The sequence below is a fragment of the Piliocolobus tephrosceles genome, chromosome 13 (assembly GCF_002776525.5).
Source record: "Piliocolobus tephrosceles isolate RC106 chromosome 13, ASM277652v3, whole genome shotgun sequence".
NCBI classification, from domain to species: domain Eukaryota; kingdom Metazoa; phylum Chordata; class Mammalia; order Primates; family Cercopithecidae; genus Piliocolobus; species Piliocolobus tephrosceles.
In genome coordinates, this window is record NC_045446.1 from 37,301,464 (window position 1) to 37,326,090 (window position 24,627).

Consider the following 24,627-nt stretch of genomic DNA (forward strand, 5'->3'; position numbering starts at 1 on the left):
GATCATACCATCTGTGAATAGAGATAGATTTACTTTTTCCTTTCTCATTTGGATGCCTTTATTTCTACTGTCTAATCACTCTGGCTGGAAATATTGGTGCAACGTTGAATCTCAGTGGTGAAAGCTAGCGTTTTTATCTTGTTTCTGCTCTTATGGAGAAACTTTTTTTTTTTTTTTTTAACTTTTAGATTCAGGAGTACATGTGCAAGTTTGTTATATAGGTAAATTGCATGTCACAGGGGTTTTGTGTACAGAGTATTTTTGCCACTCAGGTAATATATATTGTAGCTGGTAGGTGGTTTTCTTGATCCTCATCCTCTTCCCTACCTCCACCCTCACAAAGGCCCAGGTGTCTAGTGTTCCCTTCTTTGTGCCCATGTGTACTCCATGTTGAACTCTCACTTCTAAGTGAAAACATGCTGTATTGGGTTTTCTGTTCCTGTGTTAGTTTGCTTAGGATAATGTCCTCTGGCTCCATCCATGGTGCTTCAAAGACATAATCTTGTTCTTTTATATAGCTGTGTAGTATTCCATGGTGTATATGTACCATATTTTTTTTATTCAATATATCACTGATGGACATTTAGGTTGATTCTATGTCTTTGCTATTGAGAATAGTGTTGCAATGAACATACGCATGCGTACGTGTTCTTTATAGTAGAACAATTTATATTCCTTTGGGTATACACTCAATAGTGGGATTTCTGGGTCACATGGTAATGTTTTTAAGGTCTTTGAGAAATTGCCAAACTGCTTTCCACAATGGCTGAACTGATTTACTTTCCCGCCAGCAGTGTATAAGTGTTCCTTTTCTCCAAACCTCACCAGCATCTGTTATTTTTTTAACTTTTTATAATAGCCATTCTGACTGGTATGAGATGGTATTTCATTGTGGTTTTGATTTGCATTTCTCTAATGATTAGTGGTGTTAAGCACTTTTTCATATGCTTGTTGGCTGTGTGTACGTCTTCTTTTGAAAAGTGTCTGTTCATCTTTTTTGCCCACTTATTAATGGGGTTGTTTGTTTTTTTGCTTGTAAATTTGTTTAAGTTCCTTATAGATTCTGGATATTAGACCTTTGTCAGATGCATGCTTTGCAAATATTTTATTCCATTCTATATGTTGTCTGTTCACTTTGTTGTTAGTTTCTTTTGCTGTGTAGAAGCTCTTTAGTTGAATTAGGTCCTATTTGTCAATTTTTGTTTTTGTTGCAGTTGTTATTGTTATATTCATCATGAAATCTTTGCCAGGTCCTATGTCTAGAATGGTATTTCCCAGGTTATCTTCCAGAGTTTTTATAGTTTTAGGTTTTACATTTAAGTCTTTAATTCATCTTGAGTTGAATTTTGTATGTGGTTTAAGGAAGGGATCCCATTTTAATCTTCTGCTTATGGCTATCCAGTTATCTCAGCACCATTTATTGAATAAGGAGTCCTTTCCATATTTCTTGTTTTTGTCCACTTTGTTGAAAATCAGAGGGTTGTAGGTGTGTAGCATTATTTCTGGGATCTCTATTCTGTTCCATTTGTATATTTATCTGAGAAACTCAATTTTCAAATTACACTCTCGAAACTTTTGCTCAGGTCAATAAATAAAACTTTAGGTACCTATGTGTGCCCTGTCGCAATCACAGACACTTCTGCCTTCTCCAAAGTAACTATGACTGTGACTTCTATAGTTATCATGAAGGAACTTTTAAAAAACCTAATGGTGAGGCCTTGGTGAAATGAAGGTGTATTTACATGCACCTCTCATTCGAGACAGATTCTAATGCTATTCCAAGTAAGGCAACAACTCAAGCAGATTACTAAGAATGGCGGTAACTGAAGTAGAGGTATGGGGCCAGATTCTTTTAAAACTGAAGAGGCAAGCTCAACATAATATCTTAATCCAGTGGTATAGACTTGTTTACTATTGCGCTGGGGTGAGTGACTGAAACTCTGCAAATTATCCTGCTTTTATCAAAGATGCTGTTTTAAACAAACCTAAGTGTTTCCACTGAGCCATTTGTGTCATTCTCAATCTCAACATCTCACTAAACTTTCCCTTACATTTTATTGTCTATTCAATATTTTTTGTCAAAAGCTCCTGTACTTTAAATAACTTTTAGAGAATATTTCATGAGATTGAGTTGAATGCTAATTTACTAAATTTGCCCAAACACAGATGACTAGTCATAGATAATCAAGATATTAATAACGTTTTGTGACAAATTCGGTTCCTTCAGTGCTTGTGGAATACTTGAATATTGTTTTTGCTGAATTTGTTCTTTATATCTTGGTGATGTCTTATTTTTTTTAAAATGCAGTGTCATGGGATTTGTTCCTTAAACCTTTGGTGATAAGTTTTACACTTGTTTTTTGAGTCAGGGTCTTGCTCTGTCACCCAGGTTGGAGTATGCCGTGGTGTGATCATAGCTCACTGAAACCTCAAACTCCTGGTCTCATGTAATCCTTCTGTCTCAGCCTCCTGGTTAGCAGACATGTGCTACCATGCCTGGGCTAATATGCTTTTATTTTTATTTTTGCTGGGACAGTGTGTTGCTCTGGTGTCCTGCCTGGTCTTGAACTCTTGGCCTCAAGCCATCCTCCTGCCTCAGCATCCCAAAGCGCTGGGATTACAGGTGTGAATCCCATCACCTAGCTAACACTCTTTTGATTAATGGTTCACACTTAGAAAATCATGCTGGATTAATTTGTAAACTTTTCCTTTTTAAAAGTAATTTTTATACAAAAGGATGTTTTATGAGTGCAAACCTGGATTTATTTTTACCAACAGTTGCAACCTCTGATCCACTTGCTGCAAGCTCTTCTCATCAGATTATGTAAGAATGCCTTCTTTTGAACATTATTACTCATCCCATTGGATCTAAAATACAATGCCCATATATTGTTTATATTTTAAAATTTCAATATCAAATATGATCTGCTAGCTAAAAAGCAAAAAATACATTTTGTAGTTAATTAATCAAAGGAATATTATATTGCTTACTCTAGTTACAGCACTTCCACATATGAATTCCTAGATGCAGTCACTCACCAGAGCTCCATATATTTATTTTTCCATTATCATTTATTAGACACTTACAATGGTCCAGAAACTGGGGATCCAGAAGTGAATGGAATAGACATGGTACTTGTACTGCATGGAATTACAGTCTATGGGGAGGATGAATTAGTATGATTTATCTTACAAAGCAAAAGTACACCATGTTATGAGAGTAGGAAATAAAGACTAAATGGAGACCTGAAGATTGAGTAGGATTTACCTAGGCAAAGAGAAGAGTAAAGGTCATTGCAGGAAGAAGAAATAGCACGTGGGAAGGCCCAATGGAGGGAAAGAACATTACCTAGGAGAGGAAGCTGAAGTTCAATGTGGGCCAGAGTGGGGAGAGTTTGCTCTATGGCTATCCTTAGCTTCTGTTCAAATTCTGCTTCCACTGTTGTCCTGTAAAGTCTCAAAAAACTCATTCCTTTAGAAACTGAGTTGAAAAGTATTCTTTTTTTTTTTTTTTTGAGACAGAGTCTCGCTCTGCCACCCACACTGTAGCGCAGTGGCCTGTTCTCAGCTCACTGCAAGCTCCGCCTCCCGGGCGTTTGGACAAACGGAGGCAAGATGGCGCAGTTCTGGGTTCTTCACCGTCAACTTTCCCACGCCTGGGAAAGACACGGGTCGACTGCGCAGGCGCAACCCGACCTCTGACGGGGAAAACCCGGAACCCGCCTAGCCATGCCTACCGCCCCGCCCCCGACCTGCCTATGTCCCGCCCACTGCCCGCCCACTCCCGGGCCCAGGACATAAAAGCGGCTACCGGCTGACGCACGGTGCTAACTTCCTTGGCCCCTGCTCCTGTGCGGATCTAGGAACCTCACCCCAGAAAGCCCGAGCGGAGCGACTTGGTCGGCCTCCACCTCCCCAGACCGGTGAACGTTGCTCCCTCCTTCACATTGGCTTGTAAATAAAGTTTTTTTGCCTTGCCTACTTGCCTTTTCTCTGGCATTTGCTCTGGGGGTCGCATTAAAGCAAATCACCGGGTTCATGCCATTCTCCTGCCTCAGTCTCCTGAGTAGCTGGGACTACAGGTGCCGGCCACCAAGCCCGGGTAATTCTTTTGTATTTTTAGTAGAAACGGAGTTTCACCGTGTTAGTCAGGATGGTTTCGATCTCCTAACCTCGTGATCCGCCCGCCTCAGCCTCCCAAAGTGCTGGGATTACAGAGGTGAGCCACCGCACCCGGCCCAAACAAATTCTTTGTCTCATAGCATTTAACCCAGTGCCAAAAATGTTTGTTGAGTAAAGACATGGATTCTAGAATAATAAATTGTGCTACTTCCTGATTGACTATAAACTTTAATTTTGGTTTACACTGTATATTTTAAGTACATTGTAATAATGAATACTTTGGCCATTAACCATTTTTATTCCTTCTAGGGAGAAGTGCTTACAGTTATTTGTAAACAATGCTTGGCAAAATTTCAAGAGTTGTGATTTAAAAAGTATCTTTTGAGTTCTTCTTTCATTATAGACATTAATTGACATTTAATCCATCCCTGAAAAAGAAAGAGTTTATGCCTTTTTAAAAATAATTTCAACTTTTATTTTAGATCTGGGGGTATAAGGGCAGGTTTGTTACATGAGTATAATACATGGGCATTGCATGATTCATGCCATTTTTTAAGGTGAGAATCAGTATCCCCAAACACAAACTAGGGAAACAAAGATAACCTTTCTGATCTCTAGAATAGCTATTACTCAGTCCATTAAACTAATACAGAAATCTCCACAAGACCTAAAGATATAAAGTAAAGAGAGAGGTTTCTTAAATGATAGTGGTGACATAATTTAAAAGAATCTCTCTAAATTATCCCTATAGAACATCTAGAGTGAAAATTCAAGAATTCAATGACAATGTCTAAACAAAAATTAAGTGACAAGATATTCCCATGAACCAGGAAATAGGAGGGGATAGAGAAAAACCTTTCAAAACCACAAGACCTATATGATATTGGCAACTGTGCAGGAGAAAGCAGAGAGAAACAACTGGGTACATGATGGATCTAAAACATTCCCAAATCACTAACAGGTGTTTACTGGACAGTGCAGTGGGGCAATGTGAGAATGGCAGTTAAACTTGGGAGGGGATTTCTACATTCCAGTATAGCTGAGTACCTAAGGTCCATGGTAAGGGATCTGAATAGTTTGGAATTCATGAATTCTAGAAACTAACTAGATAAATCTCCCTTCCATGACCTTCCTTTTGAGAAGAGTGCATATTGAGTGGTATAGGAACAATATAGACAAAGAAAAAAACAAGGTCCTCATAAAAGTAAAGGAGAGGAACTAGAAGGTCTTAGAAAGTTGTCAGCCAGTTTTGAAATATAGCTTAAAACCATAAATTAAATAAGGTTTCTGAATCATGTCTCCTTTTAACAGTTAGGAAAACAAGTTTCACATAAAATTAGCAACAACAACAACAAAAATCAAGGTTTAAACTCAAAATTATTTTAAGAGAAAAACTCAAGATTAGTAGCAAAATAGCATACCTACAGACAGGCAGTACATGTCAGAAGGACAGGCCACCCCCAATAGAAAAGATAAAATATTATTTTTTCCTAACTTCTGTTTTTTTAAATAACTATGTCTAATGAATCCAAAAGTCTTTATCAAAATGGTCCAATATGTAAAGGAATAACCAACATCAGAATTAGAAACTCAAAAATGGGCTGATGTATTAGGAAAGGAAAAATCTTTAAAAAGTCCTTAAACAATGACTAAATTAGAAGGAATGCAAGATCAAATAAGTGTAACAAGCCTTTAGGTAACTAGGAGATAAGAGGGAGAACAATTTAAAAGAAATCAATAGAAATGATTTGAGAGAAAGTAACAAAAGGACATGCAAAGAAGCCTTAAGATATGCATGAGTCCTCAAAAGAAGAAGCCCAAAGCAAAGGAACAGAACGGATACTAAAAAATGTGATTCAAGAAACATTTTCTGAAAAAAAGTAATTAAAGCTGCCCTAAAACAAATCATATCCTCCCAGAAAAAGCTGTCCCAGAACAATCAATATCAAGACATAGTCTATAAAATTACTGGACATTTAAACAACAACAACAAAAATTCAAAATCCAGGTAAAAATGTCAAATTACTGTTTTTTTTTTTTTTGTTGTTGAGACGGAGTCTCACACTGTTGCCCAGGCTGGAGTGCAGTGGCATGATCACTGCAACCTCTGCCTCCCGGGTTCAAGCAATTCTCCTGCCTCAACCTCCCAAGTAGCTGGGATTACAGGCACCCACCACCACGCCCAGCTATTTTTTTGTATTTTTAGTAGAGACAGGGTTTCACTATGTTGGCCAGGCTGGTCTCAAGCTCCTGACCCAGTGATCCGCCTGCCTTAGCCTCCCAAAGTGCTGGGATTACAGGTGTGAGCCACGGTGCCCGGCCATTAAATTACTTTTAAGGAAAAGAAAATCATATTACCAATAAAACCATAAGTGACATATTAAAGATGCTGTGAGCCAAGAATTTATATTTAGCCAAGCCAATTTTCAAGTATAAAGGCTTTAAAACTGCTGTCAATATGCATGAATTCAGAGAACACTGTCCCTGCGAGGCCTTCCTTAGGAATTTACAAGAGAATGGACTTCAGAAAACCAAAATGAATAGATAAGTTGATGTAAGTTTGGTGCTGAGCAGTAAATTTATGTTTATGTGAATTAAATTGTAGGGGAGGAAAAAGAGATACTGAAAAACTAAAAAGTAGAAAAACCAAACTGCAGTGGTAAAGATGCATGTTGATGATAATACTCTAAACCAGGAAAGAAAGGAAGTGAACACTATAAAACTTAGGAAAGTCGTTACATTTGGGAAAAAGGCAAGGTTTATGCTTGGTTGGGATGTGTCAATGGGTTTTGGGGTGGCTGGCAATGTTCCGTTTTTTGACCTGGCTGATGTTTAAGGGTGTTTGCCTTATGATAGTTCATTAAGCTATACATTTATTTTATGTGATTTTCTATATCTGTATTATATTTTACCACAAGAAACCTATTTTACCAAACACAAACCTCACTTTTCTCCCCAAATGTAACATCTTTCCTAAATTTTATGGTGTTCACTTCCTTTCTTTCCTGGTTTAGAGTATTATCAACCACATGCATCCTTAGCACTGCAGTTTGCTTTTTCTATTTTTTTGCTGTTCAATATCTTTTTTTTCTCCCCTACAATTTAATTCACGTAAACATAAATTTACTGCTCAGCACCAAACTTACGTCAATGTATCTATTCATTTTGGTTGTCTGAAGTCCATTCTTAGTAACAGAATAGCACAGTGGTTACAAGGGATGGGAGTAGGAGAAAAGGGGAGATACTTGTCAAAAGGGTAGAAATCTTTGGTTATTATATGAATAAGTACTGGAGACCTAAAGAATAGCATGGTGACCTAAAGAATAGCATAGTTGATAATAATGTATCATATACTTGAAATTTCCTAACAAAGTAGATGTCAGGTCTTTTTGCCACAAAATATAAAGAAAACGATGTGAAAGAATGGAGATGTTAATCAGGTTGATCGTGGCAATCAAAATGTCATGTTGTACACTGTAAATATATACAATTTTTGTCTCTCATACCTCAATAAAGCTGCAAAAATAATTTAAAAATAAAATAAATAAAATTGAAAAAAGATATCTTTGTTGTACATTTATTTTTAAAGGTTAATAATACTGCCAGTAATAAAAATGAAGTCAGGTAGTGATAGAAGGATGACAACCACCTGTAAAAACATAAAGAAAAAGTTATAGCAATTTGCTCCAAAGGAAGCCCCAAAGACTTCGTTATAAAAAACAAATAATGTAGTGCATTGCAAAAAAGTGAAATAATTAATGAGAATTCCACATTAAATATATTTAGTAGGGTTCTTTTTGAGTTGGAGGCAGTCAAATTTTACTTAATACATTTTATTAGAACAAGAATTGGGTTTTAGTTTTGATTTTTTAATGGGAAAGATTGAATAAAATGTTTTTTGATTCTGTATCAATTGCCATTTTCCCTTTATGTAAATGGTTGGTGCTAATTTCAACGTAGGAGAAAGCAATGAATATTCTGGTGCTGTCATTCTGACTTAATTTGATAAATTTCTATATAATGCTGTCTGATTATCTCCTTGCATCTGAGCAATCAACAGTTATTATGGCATTGGAAATTAGGAGACAAATGTTAGATAACAATGAACCACCATAGCAGCATGGTATAAAGGAAAGACTGCAGGCTGTTGAGTCAAGTAAACCTGGGTTTGTAGCCTGATTCTTCCGCCTCATTTTTTTGGGGATGATGGGTTAATGATTCTTCTCAGAATTGTGAAGATTCAAAATAATCTATTCTGTTACTAAGAATGGACTTCAGACAACCAAAATGAATAGCTACATTGACATAAGTTTGGTGCTGAGCAGTAAACTGCTGAGCTCAATACTTAGTACATAAAAGGGGCTTAATAAAAAATATTTCTATCATCCCAATAACAGCCATCTGTCCTGGCTGCACAGAGTACAAGCAAGGAAGGAAGGTTGTATGTGTGTGTGTTGGGTGTGGGGTGGGGTATCAGAGGACTCGTTGAAAAGCAATTGCCTTAATTGGTTATCTCATACATTTCCTCAAGTGATTTCTAAAAGAGCATGAGACACAGAGATTATTTTTCCTTTCATTCATGAGATGACTTCATACTCAAGGGGTTTTGTTGGCAGCAGTATTAATTACTATGAAACTTAATATTACAAAGGGAACCCTGGAGACTGGATCTTGGCTGATAACATAAGCTGAGGTTCACAATGGCTCAAAGAACATAGCTTGTTACTCTGCTTAAGAAACCCTAATACTTACTAGAATACACATTTTAAAGAGTTTTTTGGTCCCTCTACCAAAGCATAATAATTAGCACGTTAAGTTATTAAGGAGTCCGAGTGTAAATTTTTTTTTTTTTTTTTTTTTTTTTTTTGAGACGGAGTCTTGCTCTGTCGCCCAGGCTGGAGTGCAGTGGCCGGGTCTCAGCTCACTGCAAGCTCTGCCTCCCGAGTTCACACCATTCTCCTGCCTCAGCCTCCCGAGTAGCTGGGACTACAGACTCCCTCCACCTCGTCCGGCTAGTTGTTTTGTGTGTTTTTTAGTAGAGAGACCGGGTTTCACCTTGGTAGCTAGGATGGTCTCGATCTCCTGACCTCCTGATCCGCCCGTCTTGGCCTCCCAAAGTGCTGGGATTACAGGCTTGAATCACCGCACCTGGCCCCAGTGTAAATGTTTAAAAAGTAAAATGAGATTACAATTAAATTTAGAACTCAGGCAATTTTTTTTGTCTTCTTCTCAAGTTTGAATTATTTCTAGGTTGATTTTTCATAACCCAGAAGCCATTTTTATTCAAGAAGGGCTGTGTGGTTTTCTCAAGCAATTTCCTAATTAGAAACATCAACAAATGGGTAAACTTGTTTTTTCTTTCTCCAATCCCCACACTTCACAAATGTTTTCTGGTAACAAGTATTTCAAACAAGTAGCTGTTTCAAAGTCAGATTTGGAGGCAGTACTTATGGTAGGAGCAATTTCTTAGGGGCGAGATGCCAAGAAATAGTAATATTTTTCACTTGTACATCCTTGAATACAATCTAATGTGTGAAATGCTGCTGGGTTGGCTTACAAGACATCTTTCAGAAATGTGAGCAGAAGTCTAGTGGATGCTGGAAAGCTATATATTATAGTTGTACTTCCCAGAGGCCATTTCAATATTGCAAATCCTTAACTGGTCTGGCTGGTGAATTAGATAAACAGCTCACTAGACACATTTCTATTTGACCTTATTTTATTTATCCAATGAAGCTTGCATGCAAGGAACTCATGAAGATATAACACTGGGCAGTAGTAGTAGCATTCTACATTTTTCCAACAAACTTTCACCCAAGGACCTCAAAGGACATAGCAAGTATTAAAACACCCCTGCAGAAAGAGTGAGGCAAGTCCTCAGTAGAGGAGAATTAGAGAGATCTGGGAAATTACATGAAAAGCTCAGAATGACTTCTCACTTACAAACAGCCCATGGTGAAGCCATGATTAGACTGCTTCCCTGTTGATCCTCGAGCAGCTTTCGAGGAAGTAATCCAGTACAGATGCTCTGGGGCACTGGGTCCCCAATTCTTCCTAAACTTTTTGGGCATAAAGTTTCCAAAGTATTTACCTATATTTTCTACTATAAACTTGTGGCCTTATAAGTTTTATTCAGCAGTTATATAGCTTCCATGCAATGCTATACAAGATAAAATTTGACTACCACCAAGATCCACATTTATCTTATCTCCTTTTCCTATTGCCTCTTGCCTTCTTTATTTGATTCCTTGAAGTTCATATCTCAGATTTTTGTTTCCAGTTTTATCCCATTATTCTTACCAGTGTAACCCTTATTACATGTATTAATGCAATTTGCTGATGCCAGCAAATGAAACATTCTGAGAAAAAAAACAAATCTGAACTTCTGGGCTCAGTTCTAAAAAGAAAGATGTCTTGCTAGCTAAGGTTAGAATTTTTTTTCTCTTCTGCTTGACTTTTTGAGGAAGAAGAGTCACTTTGAGTTGCCCATGAGGTTAATTTTTAAATTATGGACTGACAAATTTTGACAATGTTGTCAAAGAGTTTTTGTTGTCTTGTTCAGATGGAAGTCTACAATATCTTACTTAGCACGTATTTCCTTTCGTTAAAATTTCCTGAGAGATAATTGTGTGTCAGGTGCTGAGTTACCAGTAAAGATACAACCCTGATTATGCCACCATTTATGCCTATAAGGAGCTCAACATGACAGTGGCAATGGCAATGTTACATGCCTTCTTAGTTTTCAAAGGTTATTTTTGACTGATGGAGTTACAAGGAGGATAATTAATAATATGAAATATAGTTGACAAATATTTTTAAAAATGACACTGTACTCTTCCCACCAAGTCTTTCTTTCTCTCTCTTTCTCTGTCATGTACACACATATACTCACAGATGAGCTTCTGTAAATAATAATTCCCTGGCCTCTCCAGTTTATTTAGTTGTCCTCATTAAAAAACGAATTTTCAGGGTTTGAGTTTTGCCATTTTAGAGAAGATTGTCTGAACTTCTCAATATTATCTTACCAGAATTATAGTATGAAAAGACCATGCATTGGTACAGTCCAGCCAAACAACAACAACAACAACAACAGTAGTGACATCTTACAGGAGTGCTGTTCATTTTCTTTTGTTAATATAGTGCATGTATTACTAGTAAAAATAGAATCTGCAACAAAAAATAGAAATTGCCTTACTTTGTGTTATGAATTTGTGGGAGGGAATTTCCACTTCTCTTTCCTGGTGGGCCATCAAGAGTGCAAAACTGGTTCATTTCAGTGAGGAGCATATAATTATTTTGTTTTATTATAATGCCAGGGCTTGGGGATGAGGTACTGATAGTGGTTTCACAGAACAGAGGCTGGGAGAGAATTTCTACTGGAGCGATGCAGAGGATGCCAGGTCAATGGGAGGATGTAGCAGGTGTGGTGGTTGGAAGGGAAGAGGAAAAATATTAGTAAGTCAACTGAGAAGGGCAGGAAAGGCCAAAAAGCAGCCAAAAAGACATGAAGACTTGGCACAGGTTGTCTGTAGGCAGAATAAACGTCCAGGGGATATAAAAGCAAGAGAGATACATGTAGCAAACAAAAGGTTAAGCAGGAAGAGAAAGAAGCAGTCCTGAACAAACAAGTGAGAAAGGGACTGATTGAGAGGATGGCCAGGAATGGGGAAGAATGGCATGTCATAGAAATGGCATGTGTCTGAGTTGAATTAGCTTGAGGATGGGGAGGAAGGGCTGCACGGCATTGCATAATCTTAATTAAATTTATATTATCTTGCCACACCTTTTTATACAATGGTATCCTGTGTAAATTTTGAGAAGTGGATTCATTTTGTCTGAAGATCATATTGGTAGATGAGTATTTCCCCATCTTGACCATGATTTGCATCATCCTGGGGATCACCTTCCTGTTATCCGGCCTCTTTGAACTGCTGTTGGCATATATTGACTGTCACGTTCCCTCAGTTGGAATGCCAAAAGTCCGGGGTTACTTTTCAGTCTGTTCCTTGGTTTTATGGAATTTCTTATTGGCTTAGATTACTTGAAGGAAGCCAATTCAAATATTTACATTTACCCACACACAGCAATTACAAAAGATATTTTTTCATAAAGTAGAAACCCAAATCTAAACTCAACAAAATGCCTAGTACAGTGCCATGCACGTATTAGTATTCAAGAAAGATACTCTATTTGATGGATAGAAATTGTACTTTTTTTGGGATTTACTTTGTAGGATACATTCTGAAAAAACATCCTAACTTGGTATAAACCTTGAAAATGACGGTGTATGGTAGAATGTAGTTTACAATAACTATTTCCCAATTGATTAAGTAATGTCATAAAATTCATTTCTTCAATAATATCACCTTTCCCAAAAGGGCTCCAGAAAATTATTTTCACTGATTTTCTTTTTTTTGGTGGGGGAGAAAGGACATGAGATGAGGCATTTTTGTGCTGGTCTGTAAAAGCATTGTCCTAAATCAAAGGTTTAAATTCTCGAAAGGTTGTCTTTTTACATACTGCTCCATGTTTACATGTATTTGACAAAGGTGACAATGAGAGTTTCTTTACCTACTCTTATTCTTTTGTACCAGAAAAGTATTCATCATTATCAAGTCAGTAAAGTTACTGAGCATTTCACATGGTTGCATAAAAAATATTGTCTAGATGATGTGCTGACAAAATAATGACAAGCATCTGAGAAAATACAGATGTGGAAAATGACATGCACTTTTGTCCTGAAAGTATTGCCATTTTGATTTAGTTGAACGTAAGTTTATAATGGTGAAAGATTCTAATAATTATTTCATTCATCTGCTGGTTTATAGTCCTTTACAAAGATTTAGGCATGATTTATTCATTCAACATTTATTCCTTGCCTGCTGTATATGAAGACAACATGAAATGCTGGAATCTACTGTTTTTTTGTTCATTCAACCAACCACTTAGCAATTGAGATGACAGCCAAGAACCAAAAATAGCTATTCGCATTCTCATTTTCATTTTAGACTCATGCATGTAACAGTTTTGAAACTAATAACCCTACTTGAATGGAAAAGTGTGAGGTGGATATTAGTTTCCCAAGGAAAGCATGTCTAACGTGGCACCATCAGCAAGCTATTATTGTTTTAGGCATCTAACCAAGAGCATAAGCTTCCTTGAAAAATCTTCATGGAGAGCAAAGTTTACTTTTAATCTGTTCCACTTTCCTTTCTCTATCCCTCTTCTGTTGTTTAATCTCTTTTCTCCATTATTTATTGTGTGCATTTATTCATTCCATTCACTCACTCACTCACCAACTAATTATTTTTCAAACAAGAGTAAGATACTTTTCCAGTGGAGAAACAAAGATATGAAAGAGAGGGACATTGTTTAAGGCAGCTACTGAGTCTGTTCTGAAGATGTCATGTCCAGGCACAACCAAAGTAGAAAGAATAACGTGGTAAATGCCATTTAGTGCACATCATTGTGAGAGTTCAGATGATGTAAAGCACCCTGGTTCTATCCCAACGGAGACCTGCCTTCTATTGAAGTCTCCCTTCCTTTCAGCCAGAGGTTCTCAACCTTGGCTGTACATGAGAATCACCTGCAGAGTTTTGAAAAGTCCTGATACTCAGGCCAAATACCAGTACTGTTAAAAAATAAAAATAAAAAAAGGAAAACACACTGTGGAGATGGGATGCAGGTGTCAGTATTTTTTAAATGGGCTATTCCAATAAGCAGCTTAGGTTGAAAATCACTGTTCTAAGTATCCCTTCTTCTTTTAAATATCAGACTTCAGTATCACTTCTGCACATTACTATGCAGAGAAATGGAAAAAGGGGACAATATTAGAGAAAATATTTATTTTTCATATCCTCTGAACAACATCAACAAAAACAAAAAAGCAGATAAAACAACAATAACAAAAACAACAAAACTGTTCTGTAAGTTCTTGAGGTAGGGAATTAAAAATTGTCAAAAAATACGTGGACAGATCTTGATAACTAGTGGTGGAAGTAAGGGGTAAGGTGGTAAGAAAGGCGTTTTCTGGCATGTGTATAATTTGAGAGATTCAGGTAAGAAATGTGATCATCTAAGGAAGGTAGGATGGGGTAGGTTAACTTATCTGATTATATGGCAAGGTCCATAGAGGACATGGAATGGTAGTAGGAGATCTGATTTGTTTTGACAACAGACCTTTAGTATTTATTCCAATAATTTCACAATATTAGATCAGTGGCCAAATTATTAAGCCCTTTTATAGAACCTGCAAAAACAAAACAAAACACACATAATAAATCAAGCTTAGATTTGACCCCTAGTGTGATGGGTTTGGTGGGCAGTTAGAGAACTCCAACAAAGATCCCAAAATTTGGCCACTGTTATTAAATTGTGAAATGCCTTGGAATAGATACAAAAAGTTTGTTGTCAGCAAATAAAAACTAAGTGAAACAACTTAGAAGAGATTCGTTTCGAAGTGTCCTATTTAACACCAGTGGCTAAAAGCTCTTCTTTTCCGCGTGCTTTCTTCATATTATTGGCAGCAAGGTAGAGTAGAAAGTCCATAGATAGGACAGACTCTGGTTCCTTTATTACTATCTGTGGGCACTTGGGTTACAAATTAATTTTCTGGGCTTCAGTTTCCTTATCAGTGAACTGAAGGATAATATTCATTTTGGAAAGTTGTTGTGAGAATTAAATGAACAAAACATAATACAGTTGAGGCTCTTAATAATTTTGAGACCTTTCCCCCTCTTTCCTTTGTCTGTTGTTGCTGTAATCTCTAGGGCAGCTCAAATTCTTGCAGATGTAAGGGAGATACAAATTTTATACAACACAAATCCACTAATGGTAAATGTAAGTTTCGGAGTCAGATTAGGTGCTGGGTTGTCTAAGTCTAAACATGGCAGAGATGGCAGTCTTTCAGTGATTGAATATTTTTGGTCTCCTGTTTATTACAAGTCTTACTCTAGTTTAGGAGTGGCAAACCTAAGGAGTAGCAGGGCACTTGCAGGTCTGGAGAGGGTGGAGGATTTTGGCAAACTGGAGAGTGAGTCTATGCTCTCTTCAAAGGCAGCCTCTATTTGTATCCATGTATTGTTGGCATGCAAGGATTTAGGCTCTGTTGTTGCTAGAGATGATTTTTCAAGAAAAGTCAGGTCCATATGTAATGTAAAATCTCCCAGTTTTTAAGTGTTGACAACTAATTCCGTTTTCTTTCAACATCATGTGGGCCAAACTAAATATCTGAATACAGCCCGTGTGCTTCCAGTTGCAACCTTTGGAGTTGGAAGGTCCCTTTCACTTTCAATGCTCTCTACTCTATGAGCCCAAGAATAACTGTATTAATCTCACATGAGGGGCTCACTCTAAAGAAATATAGTTATACTCCCATGTCTACATAAGTGTTTCCTGTTGTTGTGTTTCACTGTCCATAATGAATGTTACCTCCAAGGAAATTCTTATGCAAACAGCCTCTTGTTCCAACGTTAAAATCAATTATATCTCCCTGTTACTTACTAAAGCACATAGGACTAATTTTATGAATGTTAGTTTTATCTTTTTAACACATCTGTAACTGACTTTAATTTCTCAGGGCCCAACTTTAATTTTCAGCCAACTCTTGGGAGGTAAAAGTTTAAGAAACTTTAACATAAAGTTTAATATGTTGTAAAGTCTTGGAGAAACACAGTCTTTCATCACATCTGTTGTGGAATAAATTATGTCCCCCCAGATTCATATGATGAAGGCCTAACCCCCAATGTTTGGAGATAGAGCCTTGGGCCCTAAGCTAACAGGACTAGTGTTCATATTAGAAGAAGAACAGACAGCAGGAGTGTGCTATGCACTGAAGAAAGGTCATGCGAGGACACAATGAGAAGGCAGTCATCTGCAAGCCAGAAAATGTAAGCCTCACCAGAAACCAACCCTGCCAGTACCTTGATCTTAGAGTTTCAGTTTCCAGAACTATAAAAAGAAAATAAATTTCTGCTGTTTAAGTTTTCTGATCTGTGATATTTTGTTATGGCAGCCCAAGCAGACTACATATACCACTTATAACCAGCCTGATGTCTTTAGTGCCTGGTGTCTTTGGGCTTTTGGGCTCTTAAAAAATTATCATTCTCAGCAAAACACTACTTTTAGACTCTTCTTTTTATCTGGCTTCCTGCTCAAGACATTATGAAAATTTCTGTATCTTCAATCAAGGGGGTCTTCCTCAGTTGGGAAATATTTCAAACTTTATCTGTGATGGCAGAATACAAACCATTTGGTGACTCACCCATAAAATGTGAGATAGAGGAAACCGATTCTCTTCCCAAGTTTTGAAACTTCTCCTGGTTTGTCAGATGCTCCGGTGAGTCGTACTATGCCTACTTTCTTGAGGGTGGAAAGCCACTTGTATGCATGTTCGTCATATCTTAAAACATCTTCAAAATCCAAAGTGGGTAGCTGGAGCTCTGAGCCCCAGTATTGACATTCTGTGAATTGAGAAAATGAAGAAACCAGATGGGATTACATTCTTTTTATATAGGATGATAACCTCAGAGAAAGGGCTAGTTCGTTAAAGTTGATTGTTGATTTATAATGGAGTTTATTACATTTTATTCATATTAGAAATGCTCAAGTCACTAGGCCTTTCTTCCTTGGTGCCACACCAGTCTGTTATATGCCTTCTGCTTACAACTGTGTCTGGCCCATAGCAGGTATTCAATATGTCCCATTTGTTAAGGGAATAGTGTTTAGCTGATGAATGGCTCTTGATCTGTATGTTCTCAGGGCTTCTCTGCATGGACACTGCTTAGAAATAACTCTGAGATACTGTATATGTTAATGGACAAGTTATATTGCTCAACTCCAAATAGATGATAAAATCAAAATGGTAGATTAGAACAGAATATGTCTATTCTTGGGGACTGGGGGCTGAGAAGAGCTTTGACATGGTAGGTACAGCTCTTCTTTCCTCTTATTTCACCTGATAAGAGGCAACCTCTGGGATCAAGTCATCCTTTGGGGTCAGCAAAAAAAGATGAAGGTATATTCCTGGAATACATAGACCTTTTGGTGGGAGTGCCACACAGATAAGGTCAAATGCTTCCATTAGCTCTCTCATTCTTCATGATTAAATGCTCACAAAAATGCTTAATTGAAAAAACAAAAAGAAAAATGTAAAAAATAATTGGCTTGCAAACCGGGCTCTCCCAAAGGAAGTGGAACACAGAGGAAATGCAAATTTTACCACCAAAATAACACAGATATTACCAACTGAATTCAGGAAAAGCCTGACTCTAGCTAATGCATTTGATTTCTTCCTTCCTTGGTAAGAAAATTGCCCTAGGAAGGTAAGCCTTCCTAAAAAGTGACAGAATGAGAACTTCTGATCTCAATATCGCTGTGAGCAATGCTTTACTTTTCTAGCTGGGGAATGTGTCATTTTATAGAAACAAAATAAAGCCCCCGTTTAAGAATGAAGAATGGGTCAGTGCCTCATATAGTAGTTGTGGACTGGAAATCATTGCTTCTTTGATGTCAGCATAGCTGTTTCTGCAGAAATAGGAGTTTTTGTAGGAGTCAGTGGCTTTAGCAGTAAAAAGATACTTGCAGGTGCAGGGAGCCACTTCTTGCTCTTCCACCAGCTAGTTGCATAAGGACATTGGCAGAGGTTAGTAGGTATGTGTATGTATGAAAGCCTAATTAGGCTATAAATGCACATATTGCCAAAGTTTCTGGGTTATTAAGCATACCAGTTTGCATGATGAGCCAGAATTTCCAGACCAAAATTGCAAACTGTAAATTAGGCCTCCCTAGAGTTACATTAATTATTTTTTACTATGCTAATATTCGTTAGTACTGAACACATTCCACAGGCCCCAGTGACTACTGTATTGTCCCTGAAAGTTGAGCTGATATCCAGCCACTGGTTCTGAATTCCTAACTTTAACTCTTTTCTCTCTGTGAGGAGTAACCAGAACTGAAATAACCACAGTCTTTCCAGCTCCTTAAGCATTGCTTTTCAAGTGCTTCTGATATTTGAGAAAACTTTAGAATTTAATATCAATCAAGTCACTTTGGCAAAGAGAAACAGGTCAGCACGTGGGCTATGTTTTATTAGACCAGAGCAAGTTGGTTAAATCAATAACAGACAATGAGGTGTGAAGGTTTCAGGATGGTTATACATTTTGGGGGAGGGAGGAAGGATGGTTTGATACAGTTTCTTGGTATTTCTTGATTATCTGAGCTACCTAATCAATAGTCATTTGTTGGTTTATATTTTCAATAAGGCTAATATTTTATCATGTCACAAGGCATGGTGATAGGCAGTAGGTTTTGAAGAGTTCACAGTCTACAGGAGAATTTGACATGGAAGGTGGCAATTAAAACAAAATACAATCATTGCTATAGTTCAGATACGTTCAGGATACTAAGAAGGTATCTGTTGTGGGAAGTCACGGACCACAAATGGAGGGACCGGCTGGAGCCACGGCAGAGGAACATAAGTTGTGAAGATTTCATGGACATTTATTGGTTTCCAAATAATACTTTTATAATTTCTTATGCCTGTCTTTACTTGACTCTCTTAATCCTGTTATCTTTATAAGCTGAGGATATACATCACCTCAGGACCACTGTGATAATTGTGTTAACTGTACAAACTGATTGTAAAACATGTGTGTTTGAACAATATGAAATCAGAGCACCTTGAAAAAGAACAGAATAACAGCAAAGTTTAGGGAACAAGGGAAGACAACCATAAGGTCTGACTGCCAGTGGGGTCGGGCAAAAAGAGCCATATTTTTCTTCTTGCAGAGAGCCTATACGTGGACATGTAAGTAGGGACGATATTGCTAAATTCTTTAGCTAGCAAGGAATATTAATATTAATACCCTGGGAAAGGAATGCATTCCTGGGGGGAGGTCTATAAATGGCCGCTCTGGGAATGTCTGTCTCATGCAGTTGAGATAAGGACTGAGACACGCCCTGGTCTCCTGCAGTATCCTCAGGCTTACTAGGGTGGGGAAAAACTCCACCCTGGTAAATTTGTGGTCAGACTGGTTCTCTGCTCTCGAACTCTGTTTTCTGTTGTTTAAGATGTTTGTCAAGACAATACATGCACCGCTGAACACAGACCCTTATCAGTAGTTCTGCTTTTGCCCTTTGACTTGTGATCTTTGTGAAACCCTTATCAGGAGTTCTGCTTTTGCCTTTTGTCCTGTTCCCTCAGAAGCATGTGATCTTTGTTAGACCCTTACTAGTAGTTCTGCTTTTCACCTTTTGAAGCATGTGATCTTTGTACCTACTCCCTGTTCTTACACCCCCTCCCCTTTTGAAACCCGTAATAAAAACTTGCTGGTCTGAGACTCAGGTGAACATCACAGTCCTACTGATATGTGATGTCACTCCTGGAGGCCCAGCTGTAAAATTCTTCTCTTTGTACTGTCTCTCTCTATTTCTCAGCCAGCTGACACTTATGGAAAATAGAAAGAGTCTACGTTGAAATATTGGGGGGTGGGTTCTCCCAATAGATATCAAATTTTCTGATCCCTTGTCTAATGCTCTTTCTTGATGCCCAGCTACCCTTTCACGTTCATGAAGTTCCCCAGGGCAGTCCCTCAGACTTCAACTATTTCCAAAAGAAAACGGGATTGATTTCATATGGTAAGAGCCTCTTCTCAGAGAGGCAATAGATGTGGCTTTGTTTTGAATATTGGATTATGTGATTGTTTGCTTTGCCACTCCCATTTGCTCATTGTGTTTATAGTCCTCTGATTGTAACATCTGATACCAATTAAAAAGATTTGCAGGAAGAGGATGATAAATGTTATACAAATTACCTACTGACTGCCTAACTAGAAAGGTCATTTGGGTTTTAGTGAGAAGAAAAATTTACTGGCCAAAACATCAGTGTTAAGGGCATAAATAACAAATCACCATTTCCTCTTTCCAAAGCTCACACCTAAGTGGACCATGTCCAGAACATTAAAAGATTTATTGAAAACAGCTTTAAGCTTGTTAGAAATCAGGGGCTCATGGAGTATTAGAAGTGGATGGGATGTTAAAGACTCACTTGGCATTTCGTATTGGTTTTTGGATTTCCCATCACCATTTGTTCTTATCGTTGAACAAAACATTTGCCTAAATTTCAGATGAAAATTCTAGTTTTCTGGCACTGTGGTAATTGGTCCAAAAATATATTTTCTATTCCTCTGTAGACTGTTGTATGGAATTAGGTATGGTCTACATGATTATCTATAGTAAATGTGTTGCCTTTACTGCAACTGTTTAAGTAATTTATTAAGATTTTAAGAAAAATGTATTGTTTCCTATTGAGAGTAAACCAGACTAGAGAGATGGTAGTGGTACAGACTATAGTACTGTCCAATAGGGCTTTCTGCAATAATGGAAATATTCCATATCTGTGCTGTCCAATATCATAGCTACTAGAAACACATTGAGATTTGACATCTGGCTGGTGAAACAGAGGCACTAAACTTTTTACTTTATTTAATTTTAATTAATTTAAATAAATAGCCATATGTGACTGGTATTGTATTAGATAAGTCATTCATGAAGAAAAGAGCACGGAGGCAAGAGGCTTGGGTTTGAATCATTGTCTAGCCACTTACCAGATGCTGTCATTTCTTGGCTTCTTCTCTATGTCTCAGTTTTTTATAAAATAGAGACAGTTATACTTACTCTGCAGATCTTTTGTGACCATGTAATGATATTATGAAAGGAGTTTGGTACAGTACATGGCATACAGAAGATCCATAGTATCAATAATAATAGCTAATATTTGCTGAATACTTTCTACGAGTGCTAGATGCTTCTGTACCTTATTTCTTTTAATTTCCACAGCAAATATATGTAATAGATGCTTGCAGTGTTGCTGTGTTATAGAGAAGGGAACAGAGTTCTAAGTCATGCAGCTAATGATTTACAGGACTACTTAGTCAAATCCAGGTGACTGATTCAAAAATCTGTAATTTTAACAACTGCATATAAAATAAACATTTGATGCCTTGAAATACTATAATCATAGGTATTTTTATGTCCTATATCTGAATGTTCATAGCTTAGTCTGTCCCTCATAAAGGAAATCTACTATATAAAAATGAAAGCAGAGCAAGCTGCAATTAGGAACATTTTGTCTGAACTTGTTCAAGCATGGGTGTTTAAAGATAAACCTTGGCTCCTATTCAGAATTTTAAAAGCAGGAAAAACACTATGAGCAGGTTTCATTGCACAACATTGAAACAACATTGCTATTCACCTTTGGTGAAATGAACAAAGGCTTTGCACAATGAAAAATCAGCTAGCTTCTCTTCTTTAGTATACATCACTATATTTCAGTGATCCATGCCTTTTTGGTTTTACTTAAGGTCACTATTACTTTCCAGAGAATTTCAGTGTGACCATGTGGCAGGGAAATATAATACACAGTGATTGAAAAATCATTTTCACAAGATGAATTTTCTTTAAACGTTGAGTTTATATTTTGACTACTTTGTTGATTCAAGAAGCATCTGGTTAGGGCACACACTATATACTTCCATAGCATGTTACAATGAATTTTTGTTTCTACATGAGCTTTTTTTTTTTTTCCATTATAAAATAGTACCCACACACACTCTCACATAATATTCTTTGTTTTAAAAATACAGAAAGATTTATATTCTTTTAAAAAATATGTTATCCTTTAAATGTGTAAAGTTAGCCATATTCACACAAAGAGACTCCAGGATAATGCACAGCTATCAATACAATAGGCAGCATAGCCTGTAGTATAAATAATTCTGATTTTACAGGAGTTTACCATCACAGTGTGGTACAATGGTTTTTCAGTTCTTCAAACTTTATACTTTTTCAACCATAGCTCTCATTTTGGAGTGCTCTAGTTAGGAGTTTTGCTGAAATCAGAGACTAAGGGCCATAGCCCATTAGAACCTGTGTCCCAATGTGAGCCTCTCCTAAATTTGGTTATGCTAAATGTGACTTTCACAGACGCTGCTGTGACTAACCAGTTTTCAAATTCATCATAGTGGCCTGAATGTGAAATGCTCTAATTTTCAGGGATACAGACGTACCCTTGGAGTTACTGTGGGTTGGGTTCCAGACTGCCACAACAAAGCGAAGAGCTAAATAAAGTGAGTCATGTACACTTTTTGGTTTCCCAATGCATACAAAAGTTATGTTTACATTATACTGTAGTCTGTAAGTATGAAATAGCACTACATCTGAAAACTATTTATGCCTTAATTAAAAAATATTTTATTGCTAAAAATTGCTAATGATCATCTTAGTCTTCCGCGAGTCATAACCTTTTTGCTGGTGGAGGGTCTTGCCTCAATGTTGATGGTTGCTGACTGATCAGAGTGGATGTTGGTGAGGGCTGGGGTGGCTGTGGCAGTTTCTTAAAATAAGACAACAGTGAAATCTGCTCCATTGATTAATTCTTTCTTTCACAAAGTATTTCTTTGTAGTATGTGATGCTGTTTGATAGCATTTTTCCACAGTAGAACTTCTTTCAAAATTTGGGTAAATCTTCTCAAACTCTGCCACCACTTTATCCACAGTATTTGAGTAGTATTCTAAATCCTTTGTTTTCATTTCAACAATGTCCACATCATCTTCATCAGGAGTGGAGTAGATTCCATCTCAAGAAACCACTTTCTTTGCCCATTCATAACAATCAACTCCTCATTCATTCAAGTTTTATTATGAGATTGTAGCAATTTAGTTACATCTTCAGGCTCTACTTCTAATTCTAGTTCTCTTGCTATTTCCACCACATCTACAGTTACTTCCTCTGCTGAAGTTTTGAACTCCTCCAAGTCATCCATGAGGGCTGAAATCAATTTCTTCCAAACTCCTGTTGATGTTGATATTTTTTACCTCCTCCCATGAATGAAAAATGTTAATAATAGCATCTAGAATGGTGAATCCTTTCCAAAAGGTTTCCAATTTATTTTGCCCACAGTCATCAGAGGAAACACTGTCTATGACAGCCATAACCTTATAAAATGTGTGTTTCTTAAATGATAAGAAAAATGATAAACCATTTGTACAAGGTTTCTTTTTCAAGATTAAGCATCGCATTCTGGATCCTGAGCTGTATTTCAAAAAAGGAAAAGACACAAAATATGTGTGCTTCTTAAATGATAAGAAGCCCAGCTCCCTGGGCTGTGAATGAATGCTGTGTTAGCAGGCATAAAAACAGCGTTAATCTCCTTGGACATCTTCATAAGAGCTCTTGAATGACTACATTGTCAGTGAAAAGTAGTATTTTGAAAAGTATCTTTTCTTTCTGAGCAATAGGTCTCAACAGATGTTGAACAAATATTCAGCAAGCCATGCTGTAAATAGATGTATGGTCATCCAGGTTTTGTTTTTCCACTGATAGACCATAGGCAGAACAGATTCAGCATTATTCTTAATGGCCTTAGAATTTTCAGAATAGTAAATGATCATTGATTTCAACTTAAAGTCAATAGCTGTATTAGTCCCTAACAAAATAATCAGTCTGTGTTTTGGAGTGTTGAAGCTAGGCATTGACCTTTCTTCTTTAGCTATGAAAATCCTAGATGGCATCTTTTCCAATATTAGGCATTTTGTCTACATGGAAAATCTGCTACTTAGTGTAGCCACCTTCACCAATGATCTTAGCTAGATCTTCCAGATCACTTGCTGCAGCTTGTCCTTTATGCTTGTCACTTTACCTTGCACTTTTATGTTATAGAGAAAACTTCTTTCCTTAAACCTCATGAACCATCCTCTGCTAGTGCCAGACTTTTCTTCTATAGCTTCTTTACCTCTCTCAGCCTTCACAGAATTAAATAGAGTTAGGGCCTTGCTCTGAATTAGGTTTTGGCTTAAGGACATGTGGCTGGTTTGATTTTCTATTTAGACCCCTCAAACTTCCTCCACATCAAGAGTAAGGCTGTTTTGCTTTCTTATCATTTGTGTGTTTACTGGAGTAGCACTTTCAATTTCCTTCTGTAACTTTTCCTTCGCATTCTTCATAACTTGGCTGATGGTCTGGTGCAAGAGGTCTAGCTTTTGACCTCCCTCAACTTTCAACATGCCTTTCTCACTAAACGTAATAATTTCTAGCTTTTGATTTAAAGTGAGAGACATGCAACTCTTCCTTTCACTAAAACATTTAGAAGTAATTGTACTGTTATTAATTTGCCTTACTTAAATATTGTTGTCTCTCAGGGAACAGGGAGGCCCAAAGAGAGGAGAGAGAGAGAGAGCGAGAGGGAGGAAAGGTTGGACAGTAAAGTAGTCACAACACATACATTTATTAAATTATCTGTCATATATGAGTGCTGGTTTTGGTACCCCAGAAAAATTACAGTAGTAAGCTCAAAGATCACTGATCACAGGTCACCATAACAGATATGAAAGTAATTAAACAGTCTAAGATACTAAGGTAATTGCCAAAATGTGACACAGAGGCAAAAAGCGAGCACATGCTGTTGGAAAAATAGTGCCAATAGACTTGCTTGAGTGTTGCTACAAGCC

At 37.2% G+C, this 24,627-nt stretch overlaps 1 protein-coding gene across 3 annotated transcripts in view; it reads right to left on the bottom strand.

Annotated features, from left to right (window-relative positions):
- The window catches only part of BBOX1 (gamma-butyrobetaine hydroxylase 1), a 93,483-nt gene that overhangs the window by 14,842 nt on the left and 54,014 nt on the right, over positions 1–24,627 (bottom strand). For all 3 annotated transcript variants that reach the window (XM_023230379.2, XM_023230378.2, XM_031933878.1), the window contains exon 4: positions 16,385–16,583. In XM_023230379.2, the coding sequence (XP_023086147.2) occupies positions 16,385–16,583 (199 nt within the window). The remainder of the gene's footprint in view (positions 1–16,384; positions 16,584–24,627) is intronic.